At 42.9% G+C, this 22,089-nt stretch overlaps 1 protein-coding gene across 1 annotated transcript in view; it reads left to right on the top strand.

Annotated features, from left to right (window-relative positions):
* Positions 1 to 8,528: 8,528 nt before the first annotated feature.
* Positions 8,529 to 22,089, top strand: part of syne1b (spectrin repeat containing, nuclear envelope 1b) — a 101,972-nt gene continuing 88,411 nt past the window's right edge. The window contains 8 exon segments of the mRNA XM_048228420.1: positions 8,529 to 9,125; positions 10,992 to 11,053; positions 17,464 to 17,559; positions 18,071 to 18,154; positions 19,322 to 19,342; positions 20,344 to 20,436; positions 20,911 to 21,089; positions 21,457 to 21,653. Coding sequence (XP_048084377.1) covers positions 9,047 to 9,125; positions 10,992 to 11,053; positions 17,464 to 17,559; positions 18,071 to 18,154; positions 19,322 to 19,342; positions 20,344 to 20,436; positions 20,911 to 21,089; positions 21,457 to 21,653 — 811 coding nt within the window. The 5' untranslated portion in view covers positions 8,529 to 9,046.

The raw sequence follows: 22,089 nt of genomic DNA, 5'->3' as shown, positions 1-22,089 counted from the left end.
GAGTTTTTAGTAGAGATGGATTTACATTGAAAGGATTAGAGAAGTGTAAGTGTATATTGGGGCAGCCATGGCCTACTGGTTTGGGCTTCGGACTTGTAACCGGAGGGTTGCCAGTTTGAACCCCGACCAGTAGGAACGGCTGAAGTGCCCTTGAGCAAGGCACCTAACCCCTCACTGCTCCCCGAGTGCCGCTGTAGCAGGCAGCTCACTGCGTCGAGATTAGTGTGTACTTCACCTCACTGTGTGTTCACTGTGTGCTGAGTGTGTTTCACTAATTCACGGATTGGGATAAATGCACAGACCAAATTTCCCTCACAGGATCAAAAGAGTACATATACTTATACTTATATACTTATACTATATTAGTTTATGGAATAGTTCCATAAAACAGAAACCTTATGATTCCACAAAGAAGAAGCCTCATCTACAGACTATTAAGACCAAGATGCCAGAATAGCAGCCAGTTATTCTGCTGCATTGGTTTGCCATGATTTAAAACCATTAACAGACAAACCATTCACCACTGTTTGAAAATAGGACAAAAAAATAGCAATGAGTTGTCAGAAAGCAGGAAGCTGCAGATAACAGGAAGGAAGATGTAACCACAGGCGTGTGGCTGTATGCTTTATATTTCATTATTAAAGTCTGTGTGGCACAGAAGCCATTCTGTAGTAATTTAGTCTGCCTTACACTGAGCCCTGAGAGGTTCCTTGACATTTAACGGCTTGCATGTAGAACATACAGTAGGTACAACAAAACTTGTAAGGTTTGCATAGGTTGTTGACACTCTGTTGCCATGGGGCTGGTAGTGAAGGTAAATAAGGACATACGTTTCGTGTCGTGAGGTAGAAGTTGTGGTTGGTACTGTGTTCTCTCGGTTTCAGACTGTCACCATCTGGCATCTTCCCGCCAATTGTGAGCAGTTGAGCATGGGTGTGTGATGCAAAGGCTCCTGCAATTGGTCTGCTTTGGGGTTTTTATATCACAAGATTGCGTGCCAGCCTTTGTCACTCTTAGCACATTACCAAACTCACAGTATCTCAAGGCAGTGGTTATCTGTGGTACACGTACAACTGATGGTACGCAGACTCTCTCTACTGGTACTCTGGGAGTCTCCAAGATGGGTTTTTCTTTTCATAAAGACTAAATAATCACTTTAAATTATATCAGAATAATATGCATAATATAGTAAGAAATCTTAAACCATGCGACCACTGAAGTTAAATTTAAACTAGGCCTAGTTTTTGTCTTTCTTGAAAAAAAGTGGGTAACACTTTACTTGACAGTATTGACATAAGAGTGACATGACACTGTCGTGAACACATGACACTGTCATGACACATGAAACCTAACCCTAACCCCTAACCCCTAATCTTAATCTTAATCCTAACCTCTAACCCTAACTCTAACCCTAAACCTAATCCTAACCTTAACTTGTTATGACATACTGTAGCGTTATGTCACAAACATTTATGACTTGTTTAAGACACGTTCATGACAGTGTCATGTCACTGTCACTCTGTCGACACTGTCAAGTAAAGTGTAACCAAAAAAGGGTAAGTGCAAAACAGTATGCACAATGTAAAATATATAGTTAAATTGGCCCACGCTACTGTATTTTAATGTCGGCAATAATGGTGGTACTTGGAGAGCCAAATGTTTTCTGAGGTGGTATTCATTGTGGACATTTTGAGAACCACTGGTTTATGTAAACTGAGCACAAACAAAAAAGCAAAACTACTAATGTAAAATATTATAGTTTTATTTTCAAAATGTTATTTACATAGTGTCATGTATCTTTTTTAGAAGAATATGCCAATTTGACTGATATAAATGTAAATCAGATATTTACGTGGCATTTAGATGTGTGCACTATATATGTACTATAGCTGTCGTACTGTGCATTTCTTTGGGGGAAAAATTACACATATCCCATAAAATTCATTGTCTTTGGTCAGTCCCTCCGTTCCTGACCAAAGTTTGTCAGTCATTAGGATTTGAAGATCACCAGGTTTATAGACTAAATCACAAGGTCTGTACATTTCAGTGGTTTCCTTTGTAATCTTTATCACTGATACCACTTAGCATTTTCCAGAGTCCACAGTTGCCTTTGTGTTCAGTTAGACACTGTAACAGGGTTCAAATGGGTCGTAAAATTTCTGGAATTTTGGAATATACCGGTAGTCTATTTCAGACATGGAAAGTCAGGGAATTTTGCCATATTTAGGGCAAAGTCATGGCATATCGGAGAATGTTGATGCATGATTTACTTGCCACTTGTACATTAATACCAGAGGTGGAAAAAGTAAGAAAATATTGTACTCAAGTAAAAGTACCAATACCTTGATGAAATATTACTCAAGTACAAGTTAAAATACCGATCTGAAAATGTACTCAAGTAAAAATAAAAAGTAGTTCATTTAAAATGTACTTTAAGTAAAAGTTACTTAGTTACTTTTTTTTTTTTTTTGGGGGTACCAGAACAACCAGTTTTACCTGAGACTTTCTAATGAGGAGATACAGCACTCAAAAAAAATCCTCCATAGTAATGCATGTGGTTAGTTTGTAACGCCTAATATGGCAGTTGTCTACACATATCACAACCCTTCCACGGCAAAAGCGTCGACATGTAAATACATTGAGCCAATCATGTGGTGTGTTGTGAATACATTGAGCCAATCATGTGGTGTGCTGTGAAGACATCGTGTCAATCATCTGTTGTGATCTCGCTGCTGGAGCAAGATTGGTGTCATTGAAGCCTTACGCACACGCATTTCTGCCGAAATAGATGCACGATAAGTGCCCAAAAAGGGTTGCAATATGGCGCCCGAGTGGAGGTACTTGCCTGATAAGGGCGTTGAGAAATGGAGATCTATGTGAAAAATCACCGGAGTTCTCCTTTAAGTTTGAGCAGTAGTTGATTTTCAAAGTTAGTTGCACTCATCCTTGGGTCGCTTTGCAGTGAACAGTAATCCAGCACAACTGAAAAGCCCCTCACAAGCAGCTGAGGCAGGCAGGCCAATGTTGAGTTGCAGAGTTTTTTTTATATTTGGAAACGAGCAGAAGGTTCAGCAGATTAAAGGGCGTCGAACTGGGGGGGAAAGTGGGAAGGAGAGGGCCCTTGAAAAGTGGAATACAGGGGGCACAACATTTTCACCAGGCATTAGTAATAACTCCGGTAACCCACACATAAAAAATCCAAACAACTCCATAAGTAGTTATGTGTAATGAAGTGGAATAACACAGGGAAAAAGTATTGAACACGCTAAGAAAAAGCACTAAGGCAAGTAAAGGGAAGGAACGAGTAGTTATCCTTTCTATTTGTGCAAATTAATATAAGCTTGGTTAGTAGCCTACATATTGATGGGCTATAAAAAGGTTTTTCATTACCAAGGTGTCACACAAGAAACATTTCATGATGGATAAAAGCAAAAAAGCTCTCCCAAGACCTTTGCAACCTTATTGTTGCAAAACATATCAATGAAACTGGTTACAGATGCATTTCAAAACTTCAGAATCTTCCAGTAAGCAGCATGGGAGCCATTATCTGCAAGTGGACGAAACATCACTGCATCATCAACCGGCCTTGCACAGGATCTCCTCGCAATATTTCTGACCAGGGGAGTCAGAAGGATAGTCAATTCAAAGAGCCAAGGACCACTCGGAGAAAGCTCCAGAAAGACTTGAAGGCAGCCAATTCAATTAAATTCAATTAAACAGTTCTGGAAGTAACTAAAGATCAGGATTCACAAGAGGGACCCTGGAATCTGTTTAGAACAATGGGCCAAAATCACACCTGATACTGCAACTAATACATTTTGTCATACAGGAAAATGTCTTGAAGCTGTCTTTACAAACAGAGGCTTTTCCACAGAGTGTTGAAGAAAAATCTTAGTAGGCACCTTCAATACTTTTTTTCCTGTGTCATTCCACTTTAATACACAAAACTCTTATGTTTGGATTTTTATGTGTGTTAATATAATGTGTGGTGAAAATTTCGAATAGACTCACTGGAAGTTTAGGCTAATTACTGAAAAAAAAAAATTGCGTTCAATACTTATTTCCACCATATATTTATTTTTACCTGAATATTTTAACTTCCAAATGAAATGTCAAAATGAATGTCAGACGAAATGTAAAGTTTGACTGACTGGATTTTGTAAACAAAACATAGTGAAAACTGTCTAAGGTCACTCTCACTCTCCCTTGCTAAAGAGCTAATGGTTTAGTCCGCCTGCACGATTCATATCTTTTATTTATTTAGTTGAGCATCGCTAGTAGTGGACCGCTAATTGTTTTGTTGCTGGTGCAATGTCTTTCTCAAGAAAGCCAAGTCAAGTTACTAAAACAAAGGCCAAAACAGGAAAAAGAGAGACATCAAAATGAGGGGAAACAACTGCTAATAAACTTCTTTCCAAAGAAAGGTGAGCACAAACGTCAAAAACACGAAATCCCATGGTGTTTGCTTGAATATCGCCCAGAATCAATCTTGAATTTCCCCTTGAGGATCAATAAAGTATCTATCTATCTATCTATCTATCTATCATTGGTGCTAAACGAACTGAGACAACCCACTGGAATAGCGGAAAATACACTTTCATAGGTTAGGCTAATCTGATGCATCTTGTGATCCAGCTCCATCTCCATCAATTTCAGAAAGACTGCATGGCCAGCTTGATTCATTAGTTGTAGGCTATATGCTGATCATTATCACTAGGCTAGTGGTTTGAGGTTTTTTTCTCTCCCTTTCTGTTTTCGTTAGTCTTAACTTTTTTATTTACTCAAGTAACGGATGGGATTTTTGATGTAGCGAGAAATTACAATACTTCACTCAAAATGTAATCAAGTAAAATTTAAAATACCGATTTTATAAACTACTTAAAAAATACAAAATACACAGAAAAACTACTCAATACAGTAACGTGAGTAAATGTATTTCGTTATTTTCCACCTCTGATTAATACAAATACATTTCCACACAGAACTGGTGTATATCTGGTTATTAGCTTTACTGCTTGCTTGAGTGGTTGAGGTTAGCCCGACTTTGTTTATTAATCTCCTACTCTAAAAAAGTCAGAGATTCTTGAACTTCTGAAATCTATGGTCAGTATATTGTACCAATCATTATACAGTAGATCATGGAAATTCTGGGGGGTTTTTTGTCAGGAAAAGTCAGGGAAGAGTCATGGAATTTTACATTTGACTGTGTTTGACTGAGTGGGAACCCTGCTGTAAGCAGGGAGCAGAGCCTGAGATGCTTGCAGCCGACTCTCTGACTGTTGTACATCTCCGGAGCAATGTTTTCATGCTCAAGTACAGCACTGACATCTGATGTTCTCCCTAGGGGCAGACAGTATACACTCACAGTGGCGTAGGAAAGTCACCTGATCCATTGCCCCTGACGTTCAGCAGACTGTGGGTGTCCTGATGAAAGGGTGTGTTGTTGTCATTGTTCACTACAGTCATGGAGAGGAGGGGTCCACCTTGGGGACCACATGTTTCCTCTTGGTCTTTCCTGTCCACTTTTACCTGCTTTGAGTTTGGCTGGTTGGCTCTGCCTCTGTCAGACCCTTGTCTGTCTCTTGTCGCCACCATAGAGGGTCGAACCTCCCCTATGTACCTCTACTGACTGATTCATCCAGGGTTTAAAGTCACTGTGGCGGATTTCAGGGGTGGGCCAGGTTGTTTTATGAATTGAAAATGGATAGTTTTATGTAACCACATCAAAAATGTGAATGAGTTTTCTTCGCTTTAAGCGCTGTACATCTGTTGTCCCAGTTTTTGCGGTTTTCAGCGCTGTGCTTTTTCATGACTAGTATCTGTCTACAAATCAGTGGTTGTTAGTTTCCTGTCTGTGTAAAGGCTGATGTGTCTTTTTTGGTATGACAATGTAAAGTGAACATCATTCTCCGCCAAACATACAAGGCTTTTGAAATGAGTGAGAACAACCTGTTGTTTCAGGCACCTTGGTGACATTATCTACACATCCCTTTAGTGTTTGTTGTATGAGAAAAATGGATCCTGGTGAAAGTGGTTTTAGACATGCCATAGCAGTGTAAGATATCTGTTCTGTGAAATGGAAATTTGGTGGAAACCAGGAAATATTTTTTCCTGATTATATTTCAGTAAATGTGGATATAATGTATCCATCATTATTTGCCATAATATCTTTCCCATCCTGTTCTGTCTTTCATCAGAAGTAGTTGTGCAGTCGGCATGCAGGGGATCTGTGTACTTGACAGTGTGACCACTACCATTCACTTGTGTCCTCTGAGAGTGGTGTACTTGACCAAGGCGGAGGACAGGTGTCTGACTGAGTGATGGGATAGTTGGATCCAGTCTGGTGTACTCATTTGAATTGGCACAGGACTGCTGGGTAGATGGTCTGGCTAGAGGGGGTCGGCTGGTAGAGGCTTGCAGCTGCAGTTGGCAGGAGTGCAGGACTGGGAGCTGACAGACTGATGGTATCTGTCCTGGGAAGCCTGTCATCAATGTCTGCCTACCAGCTTTAGTGTTACTACTTAGACACTACTTAATTCAGAAAATAGACATGTAGTTGTCCCCTGTTGTTTTGTTGTTATAAATAGTAACTAAAGTTTTAACTGTTGTAACTATCTATTGTAGCTGTTATTTGAAGTTATACAAATTTCTTTTCAGTGCTTGATGTTAGTTCTTGTCATTGTTATTTTGTTAATTTAGTGTTATTTATGTTAAATGTATGTATAATAAGTATGCATAGCATAGAATATGCATATGCTTAGCAGTAGAATGTACAGTATGTTGGGCCAAAAGACGCACACAAAAGAAGCACGCAAAGACATATACTTAAAACAAGATAACACTTAGATGATCTAAGTTCATTTTCACCTCCCTTGTTTAAAACCATGACTAAACACTAGATGTCACTGGTCTACTAGATTACCGTATATGCTACATATGAGAATGCAAAAAGATTTTTGATTTGACATTTGATTGGATATGACATTGCAGAGGAAAATAATATTCATTTAAATTCATCTAAAAAAAGTGTGTGCACAGTCATTGCCATTTTGAATGGCTGAATTTTACACTGCCATTTTGGGCTTGAATATTAGCATGCAACATTGCTAACTGTGCATCAGCATCCTTCCTCTGTATCAGAGCAGATGGAATCTGTCCTGAAGTGTTTAATGAAAGCTGTCAGTAATGTATGCAGTTCTTCTGTGACTTCTGCTATCCGATCCATGTAAAATGCAACCCACACTGTCAGTGGTGTTATCTTGCTGGATATCAGTGTGAGCACGATGAGCTTTTCATTATGCCTGTGTAGCCTGGGCACTGGGAAGTCTCCTTTTGCTTACACCCACAGCCAAAGGACACTGACTCTCAAACAAATAAAGGGAAATAAAGAGAAAACGTTTTTTTTCCCCAATAAGTGAATTAGTCTACAAGCTATGATTCTTCTCTCCTCTCCCAGAACTATTAAAAGAAGCATGTGGCACGGAATTTCATTAGACCTGATTCAATAATGCATGATGCTAAAAACAATGCATGCCAGAAGTTCAGAGCGCAAAAGTGGGGACATCCACGCCCTGTCGCCATGGTAACGGGGCACCGGCATGACCGTGGAAGACCCCAATGGTGCTTCGGAGGGGAGGAGGAGGGCGATATCAGGTGGAGCCTTGTCTCTGACTAGCCCTGCTAGTGCTGGCAGGGCGGGGTGCCTGGGTTGGAGGCGGGGCTAGTGAGGACAGGAGTGGGGGTAGTGGGGAGAGGAGTGGGGGTAGAGGGTGGAGGTGGGGGTGAGGGGGCCCTTGCCTGAGGAGCAGGTGGCCAGCGCCTCCTTCAGGCATCACATGAATGATTTAAAGGCGAGGCATTGTATTGTATTGGACTCTGCCACATTCAACATGTTCTGCTCCCCTTCTGGTCTTGTACTAGCACAATCAGGAAATGAGGCTGAGGTGTTTGTGTGTATGTGTGTGTGTGATGGGGTGTCTGTTTTTGTCATACAGACATTTTGACCATATGTCCATATGGAGTCAGACACATAGTAATTTCTGCAAAGCTAAAAACTCTATCCAGTAAAGTAGGATAGAGGATAAGTCTGTGATCACCAGCTGTAATGGTTTTAATAAGAGGCCATATCTTATGGAGTGATGCTCTAAAGACCTCACCAAATAACTGTGCGCAAATCCCCCCTCCCACTGTGTCCGCACAGCTCTGGGTAAATCTGTTTGTATCTTAAGCCCCCTTCAGCAGTGGCAGGGGTTGTATTAGCATACAAGACTCTCATCTGTCATGCAGGAGCCCCCCTTTACTCACGCGGGCACACACACACACACACACACTAGCTCACACTTGCAACACTCGTGTGCGCCCTCTTGTGTGTGTGGATCAGGCTTGCCAGGCTGTGACATCATCGCCGTATCCCACTTGCCGATTGGCTGTGCGGAGCTGTGGTGTGTTTCTCCAGACGGATGCTGCTACTGCTGCTACTGCAGCACACACACACACACACACACACACACACACACAAAGAGACACACACTCCTCCATGGCACGATCCAGAGAAGGACAGGGAGGAGGGTCATAAGCCCAGCTCCATTAAGAACGCTGGTTTACCACAGGCTGCACGCCGGATTCTGTGCGTGCCTGCGTGCGTGTGTGTGTGTGTGTGTGTGTGTGTGAAAGGAGCAGAGGGAGGAGAAAGGAGAGAGGAGGAGGGGAGGAGGGAGGTTCCATCTCCAACCCCCAGCTGCTCTCCGTGTTTTCAGGGGAAAGCTGCGGCCGGCTTGCCTCCACTCTGTTTCCTGGAGGAGGAAAGGAGAGGGAGAGATAGCCAGCCCTGTGTGTGGGATATACGCGTGCGCGTGTGTGTGTATGTGCGCGAGTGTGTGTGTGTCTGCGCTCGTTTTTTTTTTTTTTATCCGAGAGATCCCCTCCTCTCTGTGGATGTCATGCTCAGATGTTAGCATGTCGTACCCACACTGACACACACCCACACACACACATTCAGAAGCCCTGATGAAGGGCACAGCCAGTGATCGGGGCAGTGGACTAGAGAATGGCCCACTTTAAGGACGTGCCTCTCAAAAAGACCACCTCCCTCAACTTGGTGACAGGATTCTTCCAGTACCTGCGCGGTAAGTGGGACAGACACTTGCCTCCTGCGTTTCACTTTGACAGATAGTCCTTGCAGACTGAAAATACATGTTCCAAATACTAGCGTGTGTGTGTGTGTGTGTGTGTGTGTGTGTGTGTGTGTGTGTGTGTGTTCAGGTAGTGTCCTGTTGTTGTGGATGGGAGAAGAGTCAGAGAGAGATGCACTGCACATCTGGTGCACTTAGCATTTCCAGGGCTGTCTCAGAGGATGCTGTGCTTTGTAAACATGGATGTGTTGCCTGTGGCTCAATGTGTGCATGTTTATTTTTGTTCATGTGCATGTGTCTGTTGTGCGTGTGCATGTGCGTGTGTGTGTGTGTGTGTTAATGACATGCTCTTTTGCCTCCGTGTTTTTGCGCATGTCATTGGATTAAAGATGGCTCATGCGTGCTGCGACCGTGCCGGCATATGTGTCTGCCTGTGTGTGTGTGTTTTTGTGAGTGTCTATGTGGTTGTGTGAGTGTGTGTTGGGGGTGGTCTGTTCTTTACCATATTGCTTTTTTTTTTAAAATTGTTTACTCTACAGAATCTTTGAATCTCAGCATCCCAGTGTGCATCAGCCTTAAGTTATCTTTTCCTCCACAAATCGTCACGTTATCTCTAACAGTACCGTTAGGCAAAGCTTTCTGTATTTTTTTTGTGAACCAGGCTATTCTTATCCTGCTCTATTTCTGTCTGATTTCCTTCATCTCGCTGAAGGGTGTCTCTGTCTAGCATGGCTCGGTGGCTGTGGTCATCTTTACATCATCGCTATCTTCTAAAGCCACTGCTTTTGTGTGGAACTTTTAGCACATTTACAAGCCATTAATGTTTGGTTAGAAGCAAATAACCCAGTTATTATGTGTTGACCCAAAATTGTAAGACCAACAGTAATGATTAATTATTTGTTTGGCTTTTCTTTAATAAATCAACAAACGTCTGTCAAAGGCTTTCAGTTTCTCCAAGTTTCTATTTTTCTGAACAGCTCTGAAGCTATCTGGAGAGTTCTTGAGATTTTGGATATTTTTATTTGGAGATTTATTCCCCTAAATAATATGCTTTATTTTCTTATACGCATGTGAGGTTCCATCTCTGTGATGATTGGTTTGATGTTCACACCTACAGTATGTATTTTCGTAAAGAATAACATGCCAAATGAAAGTTGCTGCCCATCCTACTTGTTAAGGTCAGCTGAGATCCCTGCCTGATCCGTGCTTGAATGTTGCTGCTTCTGACAGACACCTATCTCTGAGTCACATCAGGACACAGTACAGTCCATGGTCATTAGTAGCTCATTACTGTCTTATTGCTTAACTTTGGTGTTGTTGTTTCTTTATTGGTGGTTTCCTCGTTCTTTTCTTCACTTGCAATTCGTTGTTGACCTTGCCATCTCATCTACACGTAACATTCTACTCTATGGACCATGGTGCACATGTCCCTTTCTATTTCAATTTTCAATTTCAATTTATTGTGCTTATAGAGCGCCAAAACATTACACATGTATCATGGTGTTTTACAGAATGTAGGCAATCAGAGAAAAAGGAAAGAAAGGAAGAAAAGAAAAGAAAGAGAGAGGCCCTTTCTCACCACACAGGTTCACCTGTCATCTCATACACCTGTTCCTTTCTCACCACACAGATTCACCTGTCATCTCATACACCTGTTCCTTTCTCACCACACAGGTTCACCTGTCATCTCATACACCTGTCCCTTTGCATCTGTGCGTGGGCCAGTAAGAAACAACTCTGCTTGAAAAACAGTAGCATCGTTGTACTTGTCAGCGGATTTGAAGATGCAAGATATGTACAGTATGATAATTTCACCTTGGAGGTAACCTCTGTGTGATAATATGCATGTCTCTGTTGCAGATGAGCAGGAAGTGGTCCAGAAGAGAACCTTCACAAAGTGGATTAACTCCCATCTGGCAAAGGTAAGACTCTGTCTTAACTGGCTCTATACTGGCTGTAAATGACTTCAGGTCACCTCTGTTTTGGATAGCACCAGAAGGTGTTCTAATGGATGCACTGAAGTCTTCAAAACCATTCTTTTTCTAGTCATGCCATTATGGCAATTCCAGTCTTCCAGTCAACTAAAGGTCACACACAGCATAGTAATTATAGAAGCGTCTTGCTAATCAGCAGTTAACTGTCTGTGTTCCTTACCTATGCCCACAATGACAACTGTGGGCCGTGTGCCCATGAATCTGAAGAATGGAAATGTGACATTAGATTAGATTGAAGCCTAGTGAGAGTGCATAGTGTTGTTACTGAATACATGCAGATAGATAAAGAGACCGTACTGTGCAGTTGTAAGAAGTATCTGTAATGTCTGGGTTTGGAGAGGTTGCTGCATGTCTCTAGAGACAGCCCTGCCTGTCTCTATTTTTGTCTGTTAGGCAGGGAGGAACTGCCCAGGTTCAGGAAGCTAAAAGTCTTCTCCAGTTTGTTGAGCCAGCTGTCTGGATGTTCAAAATAGGTCAGTGCCCAGGTAGAACTAACCAGCAGTGAAATCGGCTAAATCAGCACATAGGCTTGGGGAAAGCAGACAGGACGGGAGCTGAATTCAAATTAAAAGTTGCATTATGGGAGGGTGAATAAGGCAAAGCCATAGTCAGAGTGATGTTAGAATCTAATGATTATGATAATTGATTATTGATATGATGGATATGATAATTTATTGATAATGAATGAATATAACAAGCGCATTAGTAACACAGTTTCTTTTCAAATGTCAAAGAACAAGCGTGCATTATTTTATTGGATGGACCTAGAAATGTTCAGCTCTGCTGTAGCAGTCTGCAGAAGTCTGCACTGAATCTACAAGCTTGTGTGTGATTCCTTATATAGAAAGAGCTGTGTGTGTGAAGGCTGTATGAGCGTGTGTAACTAGGTGGTAGCCTCTGTACAGACCTCTACAGAGCCCTGCGACGGCCGCATCAAAACTGTGAAAGCAAATGGGGACAGGGACTGCATTGAGATGGCCTGCTTTACGGAGAGAATGGGGCGGCATAGAGGATGGTGCATGCGTGCGTGCGTGCGTGCGTGTCTGTGTGTGCAGCATGGCCACTGCAACAGTATCAGGTCTGGCCTGTCAGCCGTGAAACGTCTAATGAGCTCACTGACCCGATGCCATCATGACTCTGAGATGCGCACGGAGCATCACTGTAATCACACAGGAATGACGAGTCACCCGCTTGCCTCAACGTGCAAAATCAACTCCCCTTAGCATTCGGATTATTCAGAAGTAGTTAAACTCCCCATTAACCAATAACAACAACAACCCTCACAGCGCTTGGGAAGTAAATAAAAAGCGCATTGTGATTCCCTCCCACCCCATAGAAAAGAAAGGTCTCCATTCTAGAGGGCCGTGCTATACTCTGCTGCAGCAGAGAGAGCTTTCAGAAACAAACAGACACACACACACACACACACACACACACACACACACACACACACACACACACAGCAAGAGAAGTGGGTGGCATATGTCAGAGCCCAGTGGTGTTTTGGAAAGATTTTAAATTCTGTCTCTGTAGTGTTGTTGAGAAAGAGTGAGGGTATTTTCATTTCTACAGACTCAGTATGATAAAACACTGACTTTGGCTCTGTATATGGCTATGATTATGGCTACTTACTCAGACAGCAGGAGACACCCAGTAACTACTGCCATAGCTTATCTCAGACACAGCTGCTTGTCGATGTTGTTCTCAGCGGTGCTGCCATAAGTTGGCACTGAAGATATTTTTAATCCTTCTGTATATGTGTTGTACTATGTTGTGCATATTTTGTGGGTAAAAGCTCTTTGATGGTCTGCTTGAGACACTGTGACTGCTAGCCATCAGGGAGCATTATACCCAGAGACAAAGCTCCACTGCTGCCAGACAGGTACTAACAACTGGCAGAGCTGTCACCTAGAAAAGTGACTGCTGTCACTCAGGGGATATGCTTGGGGAACTTGTGGTTGTCTCTGTCTGCACGTGTGTGTGTGTGTGTATGTGTGTGTGTACAGTATGTGTGTGTGTATATGTGTGTGCATGTACACATATGTGTGTGTGTGTGTGTATCTATGTGTGTGTGTGCGCACTCGCGCATATCCCGACGTGTGTGTGTGTGTGTGCGTGTGTGCGTGTGTGGGTGTGTGTGTGTGTGTGTGCGCGTGTGTTTGTGTGTGTGCGTGTGTGTGTGTGTGTGTGTGTGTGTGTGCGTGTGTGTGCTTGTGTGTGTGTGTGTGTGCGTGTGGGTGTGCGTGTCTGTGTATGCGTGTGTGTTTGTGTGTGCGTGTGCGCGTGTGTGTGTGTGCATGTGTGTGTGTGTGTGTGTGTGTGTGTGTGTGTGTGTGTGTGTGTGTGTGTGTGTGTGTGTGTGAGGTTATCTTTGGTAGGGGAGCAGTACATTTGGAGAGGGCAGTCCAGTGCAGATGGGCAGGGTGCGTGTGAGGAACACAGCCCTGTGGGAAATGTTCTGCTCCTGGGGAGCTGGACGTTTGTGCCCAGATCTTACTAGCAACAAGCAAGCCACTGCCACTGCCACTGCCACACAATCCTTACACTTATTATTATCAGTCCAATAATATAATATAATATAATATAATATAATATAATATAATATAATATTGGTGCTGAATAAATAAATATAAATATATAAATTAAATAAGTATTTACCAATTGATATTTCATGTCTGTGTGGTTTAACTGTGATCCTCTTGTATCTGAATGACATTTCCATAAGCTGCTGGACTGTCCGTGGAGCAGAGAGTCGTGGTGAAGTCATGGAATAATCAGAGTCACAGAGGAACATGGCAGAGCAGAGGAGAGAGCAGAGGTCAACCAGCTGACTTTGACTACAGACTCACTTTTAAAGCGACAGTCTGAACAATAGATGATAAAGTGCTCGTGCTCACCAAAATGGAAAAACAGAGACAGGAAAGGTGGGAAGAGCATCAGCAGGATTCTCCTCCATGCAGACTGTGCAGTTTATGAGCCGCTCGACCGTGGCCAAAAGTGTGAAAGAAGGCGCTAGGTCTCTGCTGACTACTGAGCAGAAATGGCAGAAGCCGAGGGAAATGAGAATGAGGCCAAAAGTGTGTGGAGTGAAATGAGGATGACCTGGGATGTGCCGGTCTTCTAGGAAACAGAGACAGACTTCAGCATTTCTGATGATTAAAGGCACGTGGTGAGGGACTGACTTGGGTGTCATCAGTGGGGATGTTGGAATGAGAGTGATATTAAAAGGAGAGAACGGGCCTCAGTAAATCAGTGGACGATTTTCTTTAGGGATTAAACCCACAAGTTCCTCGAGCTCGGGGCCTTCGCGTTCCTCAGCCTGTGTGGAAGATGTGCCGGCGAGATGAGATTTTAATCAGCAGAGGCAGGTAATCGCAGCCAGAGAGGGATTTAGTGTGGCTGCCGTGCTCAGACAGAATGTCTCCGCAATATACCTAATGGATGCTTAATCAAGAACCCGCACACCACAGTGCAATGGCAGACATCTCTCTGTCAGGCAGTTTCAGCATTAGAGGTGATTTTACGCAATAGAGGTGGCTTTTACATGGAATTAGTTAAATATGAAGTGTACTCTCTGATTTCCTAGAAAAAAAACAGTTCTTCAGTTTGCCAAAGACTCTAGTAATAGCCTACTGATGAAGGACACTTGATAGAACACTTGCATACCTGTTTTGTCTCTTTAACGATCTATAGCGACATTCTTCACAATTTTCTACATAGATTTCTCTAGACTCCACATTGCTTTTATGACAGTTTCAAGTCCAATATTTTGCTGTTGTTATGAGAGGGTTAAGAAAGCTCCTCAGTGGTATCTAAGTCAGTCTATTGTGAATTTGTGAGGGGGGTTCTTGAATGGCCTCTTAGACACTCAGGTTGCTGACTCACTGTGGTTGCTGTTGTCAGGGACTCCCTTCCATTGGCCTGTGTCATTGAAGCTGAATCTCTTAAGTATTCTAGTCAGCACGGACCGGCCTAGCAGGCTCTTTTGTTGGTCAGGCTATTGGTGTCCAGTTGGTCATAGCTTTTGAAAGTTTTGGGAAGAATCTTAGTAATGCATGCCGTGCTTTGATGCGGGAGCAGCTAGACATTATTAATGGATTACAGACATGGGTCGCACTAAGCACACCAATAGGGAGCTGGGGGTGCCTCAACTCTCACTGCCTATTATCAAAACAAAGGGTTGCCATAACAAGGAGGAGAGGGGGAAATAATGCAATGAAAAGAGACATTTCACAAAGGCAGTTAGTCTCCATTTGGTTTCAATGGAGTTCTCCTCTTAGTACCCTCACAGTGCCCCTGCTAGTTGTTCATCTTTAGCAAACATGCTCTACTTCACTCTCTATCTCTTTCCCTCTCTTTTTCATTCTATCTTTCCCCCTCCTACTTTCTCTCTCTCTCTCTCTCTCTCTCTCTCTCTCTCTCCCCTTTCCTCTTTCATCATCTCTCACTCTCTGTGGAGAAAATGAAAGGTCTTGGCACAGCGCTGGTCTGAATCACCGGGAAGTGCTGGCAGTGTCACGGTGGAAAGCCTGGGCCCTTATCTAACGTTGTTTGGGTCCAGCCCCTCAGCTCCTGCTCTGCACCACTTCCCCAACATGCTTTATGAGGGAGCAAAGCCATTGGGAATATAAATCATATTTGAGGGGACTTGATTGGATACATGTAGGTACAGGTTTTTGTAATCCTTCTTAGGAGAAGATGTGCTTATCACAGTTGGGGTGGACTAAAGGGACACTGAGGAGTTATTTTAGGGATTATTTGCAGAATACTCTATTCTATTGTCGACTGTATAAATATTGTGTCATATGACGCGTATCACAACAATAAAGTCGTTCAAGGTTTCTCACAAGGTGATCAATGAAAACATTAAGTAAATCAACTATTTCTCATTTTCTGTCAGCTCTTGGCACTGTTCCAACATCCTGAGAGGAGCGTTTCCTGTTGTGGAGATATATGTGTGACATGATTAGCCTAGGGGTCTTACACTGTTGGTTCTGTGGTAAAAACACTGCTGCTGGCCCTGTCCCACTGATTTACCATTTAACAAACCACCACTAATGGCATTTTACCTTCACCAGCATGTTGTTGTAATTTTGCCTTAGTTGAGGTGCCGTCTCAAGACACCTATGTACTTGTACTAGGTGTACTATGTACTACAAATCAGTGCACAAATCAGTGTCACACAATTCCCACTATACAGTGTAACATACATTATACACGATTATATATCACAAACTGCTGTACACATTTTCCTACCGATAACAAAAACCATACTACTGTATGTCTCTCTCTAGCCTGAATGCATTCTGTGTTGTATGTGCTATTTAATACTGGGCAGCTGTCTCCATCACTTTGTTTAAATAGTCCAGTATTCAGAGCATGTGCACCTGAGTGGAACTACGTAGAACAATTAGTCACACAATTTTCCAATTTCCATATTCCGTTGTCCTAGGAATAGATGTCACATGAATAGCACACTTTACAGTGGCTTTTTGTTCAGAGTTGTGTTGTAAATACTTCATGGTGAGTTGTATTTCTGCCAGGGTTAATACAAACTGAAGGAAAGTAGATGACGCTGGAGCTAAAAAAAAAAAAACTCAAGAACCTTTTAGTCCTGCCTCACAAGGGACTGTCCTTCACTGACTCTGAGTAGCTGTTCTATGGCTGTTCTACTAGCATGTTGTTAGACTATTTTCTTACTCAGAATTAAAAACCTCTACTGGGTTTAGAAAGCCAGACCCATCAGTCAAATATAATAGTCAGTTAGGCATTACTCTGTTCAAGAGCTCATCGGCAGACTGCTATTATTGTGTGTGCAAACTTGCTCAAATCAAACTCAAGGTCGAAATAAAGGTTAAGATTAGTCAAGCCATCAGGAAATGACCTGAAGTTCATTCCATCATGGAAAATTCACAGCACTCCCAGACTGCCATCCCATCCTTGTTCTCGAGGAATCCTCACACTGGGCTTTCTGGCTAGTATGAACAGTTCTCAAATCCACTTCAGTGAGCCCAATATGCATCTCTGTCCTAAAGTGCACACTTGTTTAACATGATGCATTATGTGGGGGAGACAGAGGGGAAGTCAAGGGGAAAATAGTAAATGGAATCTAGGGTTGCAGTAGACAGCTTGTGTGTGTGTGGTGTGTGTGTGTGTGTGTGTGTGTGTGTGTGTGTGTGTGTGTGTGTGTGTGTGTGTGTGTGTGTGTGTGTGTGTGTGTGTGTGTGTGTGTGTATGAAAGAGAGAAGAGACTGTTTTGTTAGACACTCTTAAGTGAAATAAACTTTATTCAGTTCAACGTTTCTAATTCAGATTCTTTCTCATTCTCATCACTACAGTACAAAACCCCACTGAAGATCAATGATCTGTTTGAGGACATCAAGGATGGGGTGAAACTCTTGGCTCTGCTGGAGGTGCTGTCAGGACAGAGACTGGTGAGTGTCTGCCGCCTACTTCTAAGCATCCTTGGCTGTGACTCCCTTCTTGATGTTGCCAATGGATCACTGTCAATACAACACCATTAGGGAGGTTACAAATGGCCAATGCTGTCAGACTAGCACTTTAGTTGTAGTGTTGAGTATATTGCTTTCCATTCCATTTATCTATATACATCAGAGTTTAGTAAGTGTGTTTGTTGTGTTGAGTAAAAGATTTGAAACGTGAAGTATTATGTTGTGTGGACATATTGTGTGCAGTAGTTAGTTTTATAGAAAATGAATAGTATGTGGTAAGGGGGTCTTTATAGGAATAGGAGAAATGAGGTCTGTGTTGAGCTGTTGAAAGCTGAGGTTTTAAATATGCCTTGTGAAGTATAACTGCTACCAATGATAGTTAATTTATAATGTATGATGGATAATGGATATGTATATATGGATGTGGATGTGGATGTGGATATGATGGATCCTCTCCAGGGATTAATGGTGAGTCCTCATTGTCTCTTCTCAGCCATGTGAGCAGGGCCGGCAGCTGAAGAGAATCCACTGGGTGTCCAACATCGGCACCGCGCTCAAGTTCCTGGAGGGACGGAGGGTAAGGAAAGGCCGCGCTTCCCTGCTGTTGTTCCCTCAAGCCAGAGCTGATGCTTTTGTACATGCATCACTTCTATGGACCCTTTCAAGAGAGTTCCATTATCAGCATCATAGTTGGCCCCACAAGACTTCCTTTTTAACATTCCATATGTTATCTTAATGCAGAGGAAGTAGATTGGGGCCCAAATAGAATGTTCAAGCATTGTTTTTGTTTACCTTGTTGAAAGGGTCTATACATTTATATGGACGGTGGTAGCGTAGTGGCTAAGGAGCTGGGCTAGCGTGCAGTACCCAGAAAAGTTGTGAATTCGCAGATGCCGCTGTTGTGCCCTTGAGCAAGACACTTAACCCTAAGTTGCTAAAAAGAATGGCCCTGTAATAACTAACGTTAGTAAGTCGTTCTGGATAAAAGCATCAACCAAATAAATAAATCATTTATTGATGGTGATTCTATAGAGCTGGGGCATTTCAGGTGTCTCTATAAGAACTGTATCTTCAGGCCCTGTGCTGTTGTTTTTTTAGGTATTTCAACAAAGCTACTGAAGTCCAGGGCTGATTACTCCATAGAATAATGCTGATGCTTTTTCACAAACAGCATCTGTGCAGTCTAGGTGCACTAGGTCCAATGGTGATATTTTTTGCATGGTTCAGCTCAACCTGTTCAGTGTTTTTTTTTTAAAGGTACTCTAAGCGATGTTGGGTAACGTCACTTCTGTTGACGTTCAAACAAAAGAGAGAGCCCCCTGCAACTGAAACTCTCCTAAACGCGCGTCTCGTCGGTGATTGGTTGGAACAAGTAATGTTTCATCGTTCAGGCTGGACCAGGCTGTTTTTCTTGCCGTCCACAGACACCACATTTTTTTTACAGTGTATTCAGGGGACTGGCAGCTAGCGGATGGTGAGATGATGTTTACTGTATGTGACAAAAAATGTTTTAGCTTAGAAACTGCGTCACATCGCTTAGAGCACCTTTTAAGTTACAGAAATGTACCTTTGCACTGTTTCAAGGAGCACCACAGCCATATTCTAGCTGTATTGACAAATTTGCTAATGAACTGGCTGTCATGGCTATGCTGCATACTTGGTGGTAGTATATGACCACTCAGCCTTGACTAATGATACATCACTTCCTGTCTTTAACGTCACCTACTCTCTTACCATGCCTCAGTCAGTGTACAGAGGATCTCCGGTCAGTATTGCTGACATCACGTCCTGCTCTTGCACCTGCTTTCTGATGCTGCTAACTGCATCCATCTGACTAGGCTGTTCACTTCTCCTTCTGACCGATTCTGAACTGCCGACGTTCAGTTATTAAAACATTCATAATTTAATAGCAGCTTGAATGAAGTGATGCTGTTGCATATGATGAAAAGGCAAAATTAAGTCATGCTGAACATAATGCCATTGTCAGGACAACTAATCTTTAACTTCATTTGGTATCATGTTTATGAAAGGCTGACTGCTGAATGGCGAATGATGTTTATGGATGAATGTTTAAATGATATGGTGGCATGTTGGAAAGAATGGCTTAAGGATTATACTTTAACAGGTTTATGTTTAACATTAACTGCTGGCTGATTGATCTTAAGCTTTAAAAAAGCATTAACAATAGTCTGAATGATGGCTTACCAAATGAATGAATGAACGATAGAAATGCATTGATATCTTGTTTAAAGCTACCATTCTGAAAAATCCCATCCCAACCAGACACTGTTTGGCAGGCTGCATTACTTACGACTCTCTTGAATTGGCCTGTGCATGACCTGTCAGAATAGCGCAAAAAAAAACACAACCACATCCATTTTCTGGATTGGAATCTAGTCGAGAGGAAGTACATATTCCATTTCAGTTGATTTGTTGGCGACAGAGAACATGTCTCTCTGTCTCCTGTGCTTTTGCACTCTTTTCCCGGCCTGCTAATGCACTGTCATTGCTGAAATAACTCACCAGCTTGCTGCGCCAAACTGAACTGCTGGCTACGGTCGCTTCCTGAGAGAGGGACACCACGGGGTCAGCAGAGCTGAATCATCAACGTTAAAAGAGTCCTCCAGGGAGGTGACTGTGTGCCCCCACAAAGAGATGTGTCACTGGACTGGGGCAAAAGTGCATGTCTTTGAACCCAAGAAAAACATTGGCACAATGTACCGTCTTACATTTATTTTTTTTGTTTTATGTCTTTTCTGGATTCAGATCAAATTAGTCAACATAAATGCCACTGACATCGCTGATGGGAGGCCATCTATTGTCCTGGGCTTGATATGGACCATCATTCTCTATTTCCAGGTGAAGTCTACAGACCACATGCTAAGGCTAGCTGTCAGTTGTTCACACCAGATGCATTTTCCATTATGCATCTGGCGCACAGAAGGTGTTTTCAGATCTCATGCCGTTTGGGTGTGTGTGTGTGTAAAAGGCAAAATGCTAAGAAGCCCATAAAATGTGCTGTTTAAGTATCTGTGTAAACACTATCCCAAAAAAACCCCAAAGCATTAAAACATCAAAGTGATGCTAATTAAGTTGCTTCTTTTCTCAGTCAGATTGTAATCAAACTGTAAAGAAACCCAGATTTACATATTGGATATTACATATTATTGCATAATACATATGAACTGCACAACACTTAAATGCTATCATTCTGTCATTTAAATTCTGAATTTCCCCTAGGGATCAATAAAGTATCTATCTATCTATCTATCTATCTATTACACCATGTCACATAGTTCATGTCTTGCCTTCTCTCTCCCTGTGGACGGACAGATTGAGGAGCTGACCAGTAACCTCCCAGCTCTGCAGGCTCTGTCCTCCAGCGCCTCCTCCGTAGAGAGCATGGCCAGCACCGACGCTGCCAGTCCTCCCATGAAGAGGAAGGTGGTCACCAAGTTCCAGGGCAGCGCCAAAAGGGCCCTACTGAGATGGGTGCAGTGCACTGCCGCCAAGTATGTCTGGAATCACAACAAGTGCACACACACACCCACACCCACATACACACACACACACACAGGCACACACCCACACACACACCCACATCCACATACACACACACACACACACACACACACACACACACACACACACACACACACACACACACAAAACTGTATATATGATATCCTCATTCTCCCCATCAAACCCACTTTTATGTAATTATCCACACTTGTACCTTTAACTGTCAAGAGAAATGCAAACATTCTTTGGCATTGCAATGAAACGGTTGAAGGTGACGCACCTCCATGTTTTGAAGTGCATCATGAAGGCCTGTGCAGACGTGCAGATTCAGTCTAAGTCTCGGATTTTTCCCGACAGCCGTCTGGGCATCGAGGTGAAGGACTTTGGGCCCAGCTGGCGGAGCGGCGTGGCATTCCACTCCGTCATCTACTCCATCCGGCCCGACCTGGTGGACATGGAGCTGGTGCGGCGGCGAGGGAACCGGGAGAACCTGGAGGAAGCCTTCTCCGTGGCCGAGACAGAACTGGGCATCCCACGATTACTGGACCCTGAAGGTATTTCTCCTCCCTAACTCGTTTTTGTCTGTCTTGTTCCGTTTTACTGTCTCTCCTCATTTCTCCGCTCCCTGGTTTCTATCTCTCCCCTCGGTTCCTCTCTTCCTCCGTCTTTGTTTTGTGTCTTGGAGGAAGCAGCAGTGGTTGGGGGCCGTAAGATATCTGTGTTTACTTTGTTACATTTTACCCAGTGGCTCTTGCTAAGTCAGCCAGGCGGTGGGAAACCCTACCCTAGTTTGGCTGAGCTGGGCAGATATGCTGCCCCGGTCAGATATGTGAATGGTTTTATTTACTGAATGGCCCCTTGTTTTATTGGCGAACTGCTTCTGGGGGCTAAAAACATTGCAAGCAGACACTGCACAATTATGACAAGGATCAAAGTGCTCGGGCCTCATTAGGGTGAGGGAGGGATTGTGTGTGTGTGTGTGTGTGTGTG

This window comes from Alosa alosa, chromosome 19 (assembly GCF_017589495.1).
Source record: "Alosa alosa isolate M-15738 ecotype Scorff River chromosome 19, AALO_Geno_1.1, whole genome shotgun sequence".
Classification (NCBI taxonomy): Eukaryota; Metazoa; Chordata; class Actinopteri; order Clupeiformes; family Clupeidae; genus Alosa; species Alosa alosa.
The sequence above is the reverse complement of the archived record's forward strand: the minus strand, read 5'-3'. Positions and strand labels throughout refer to the sequence as shown.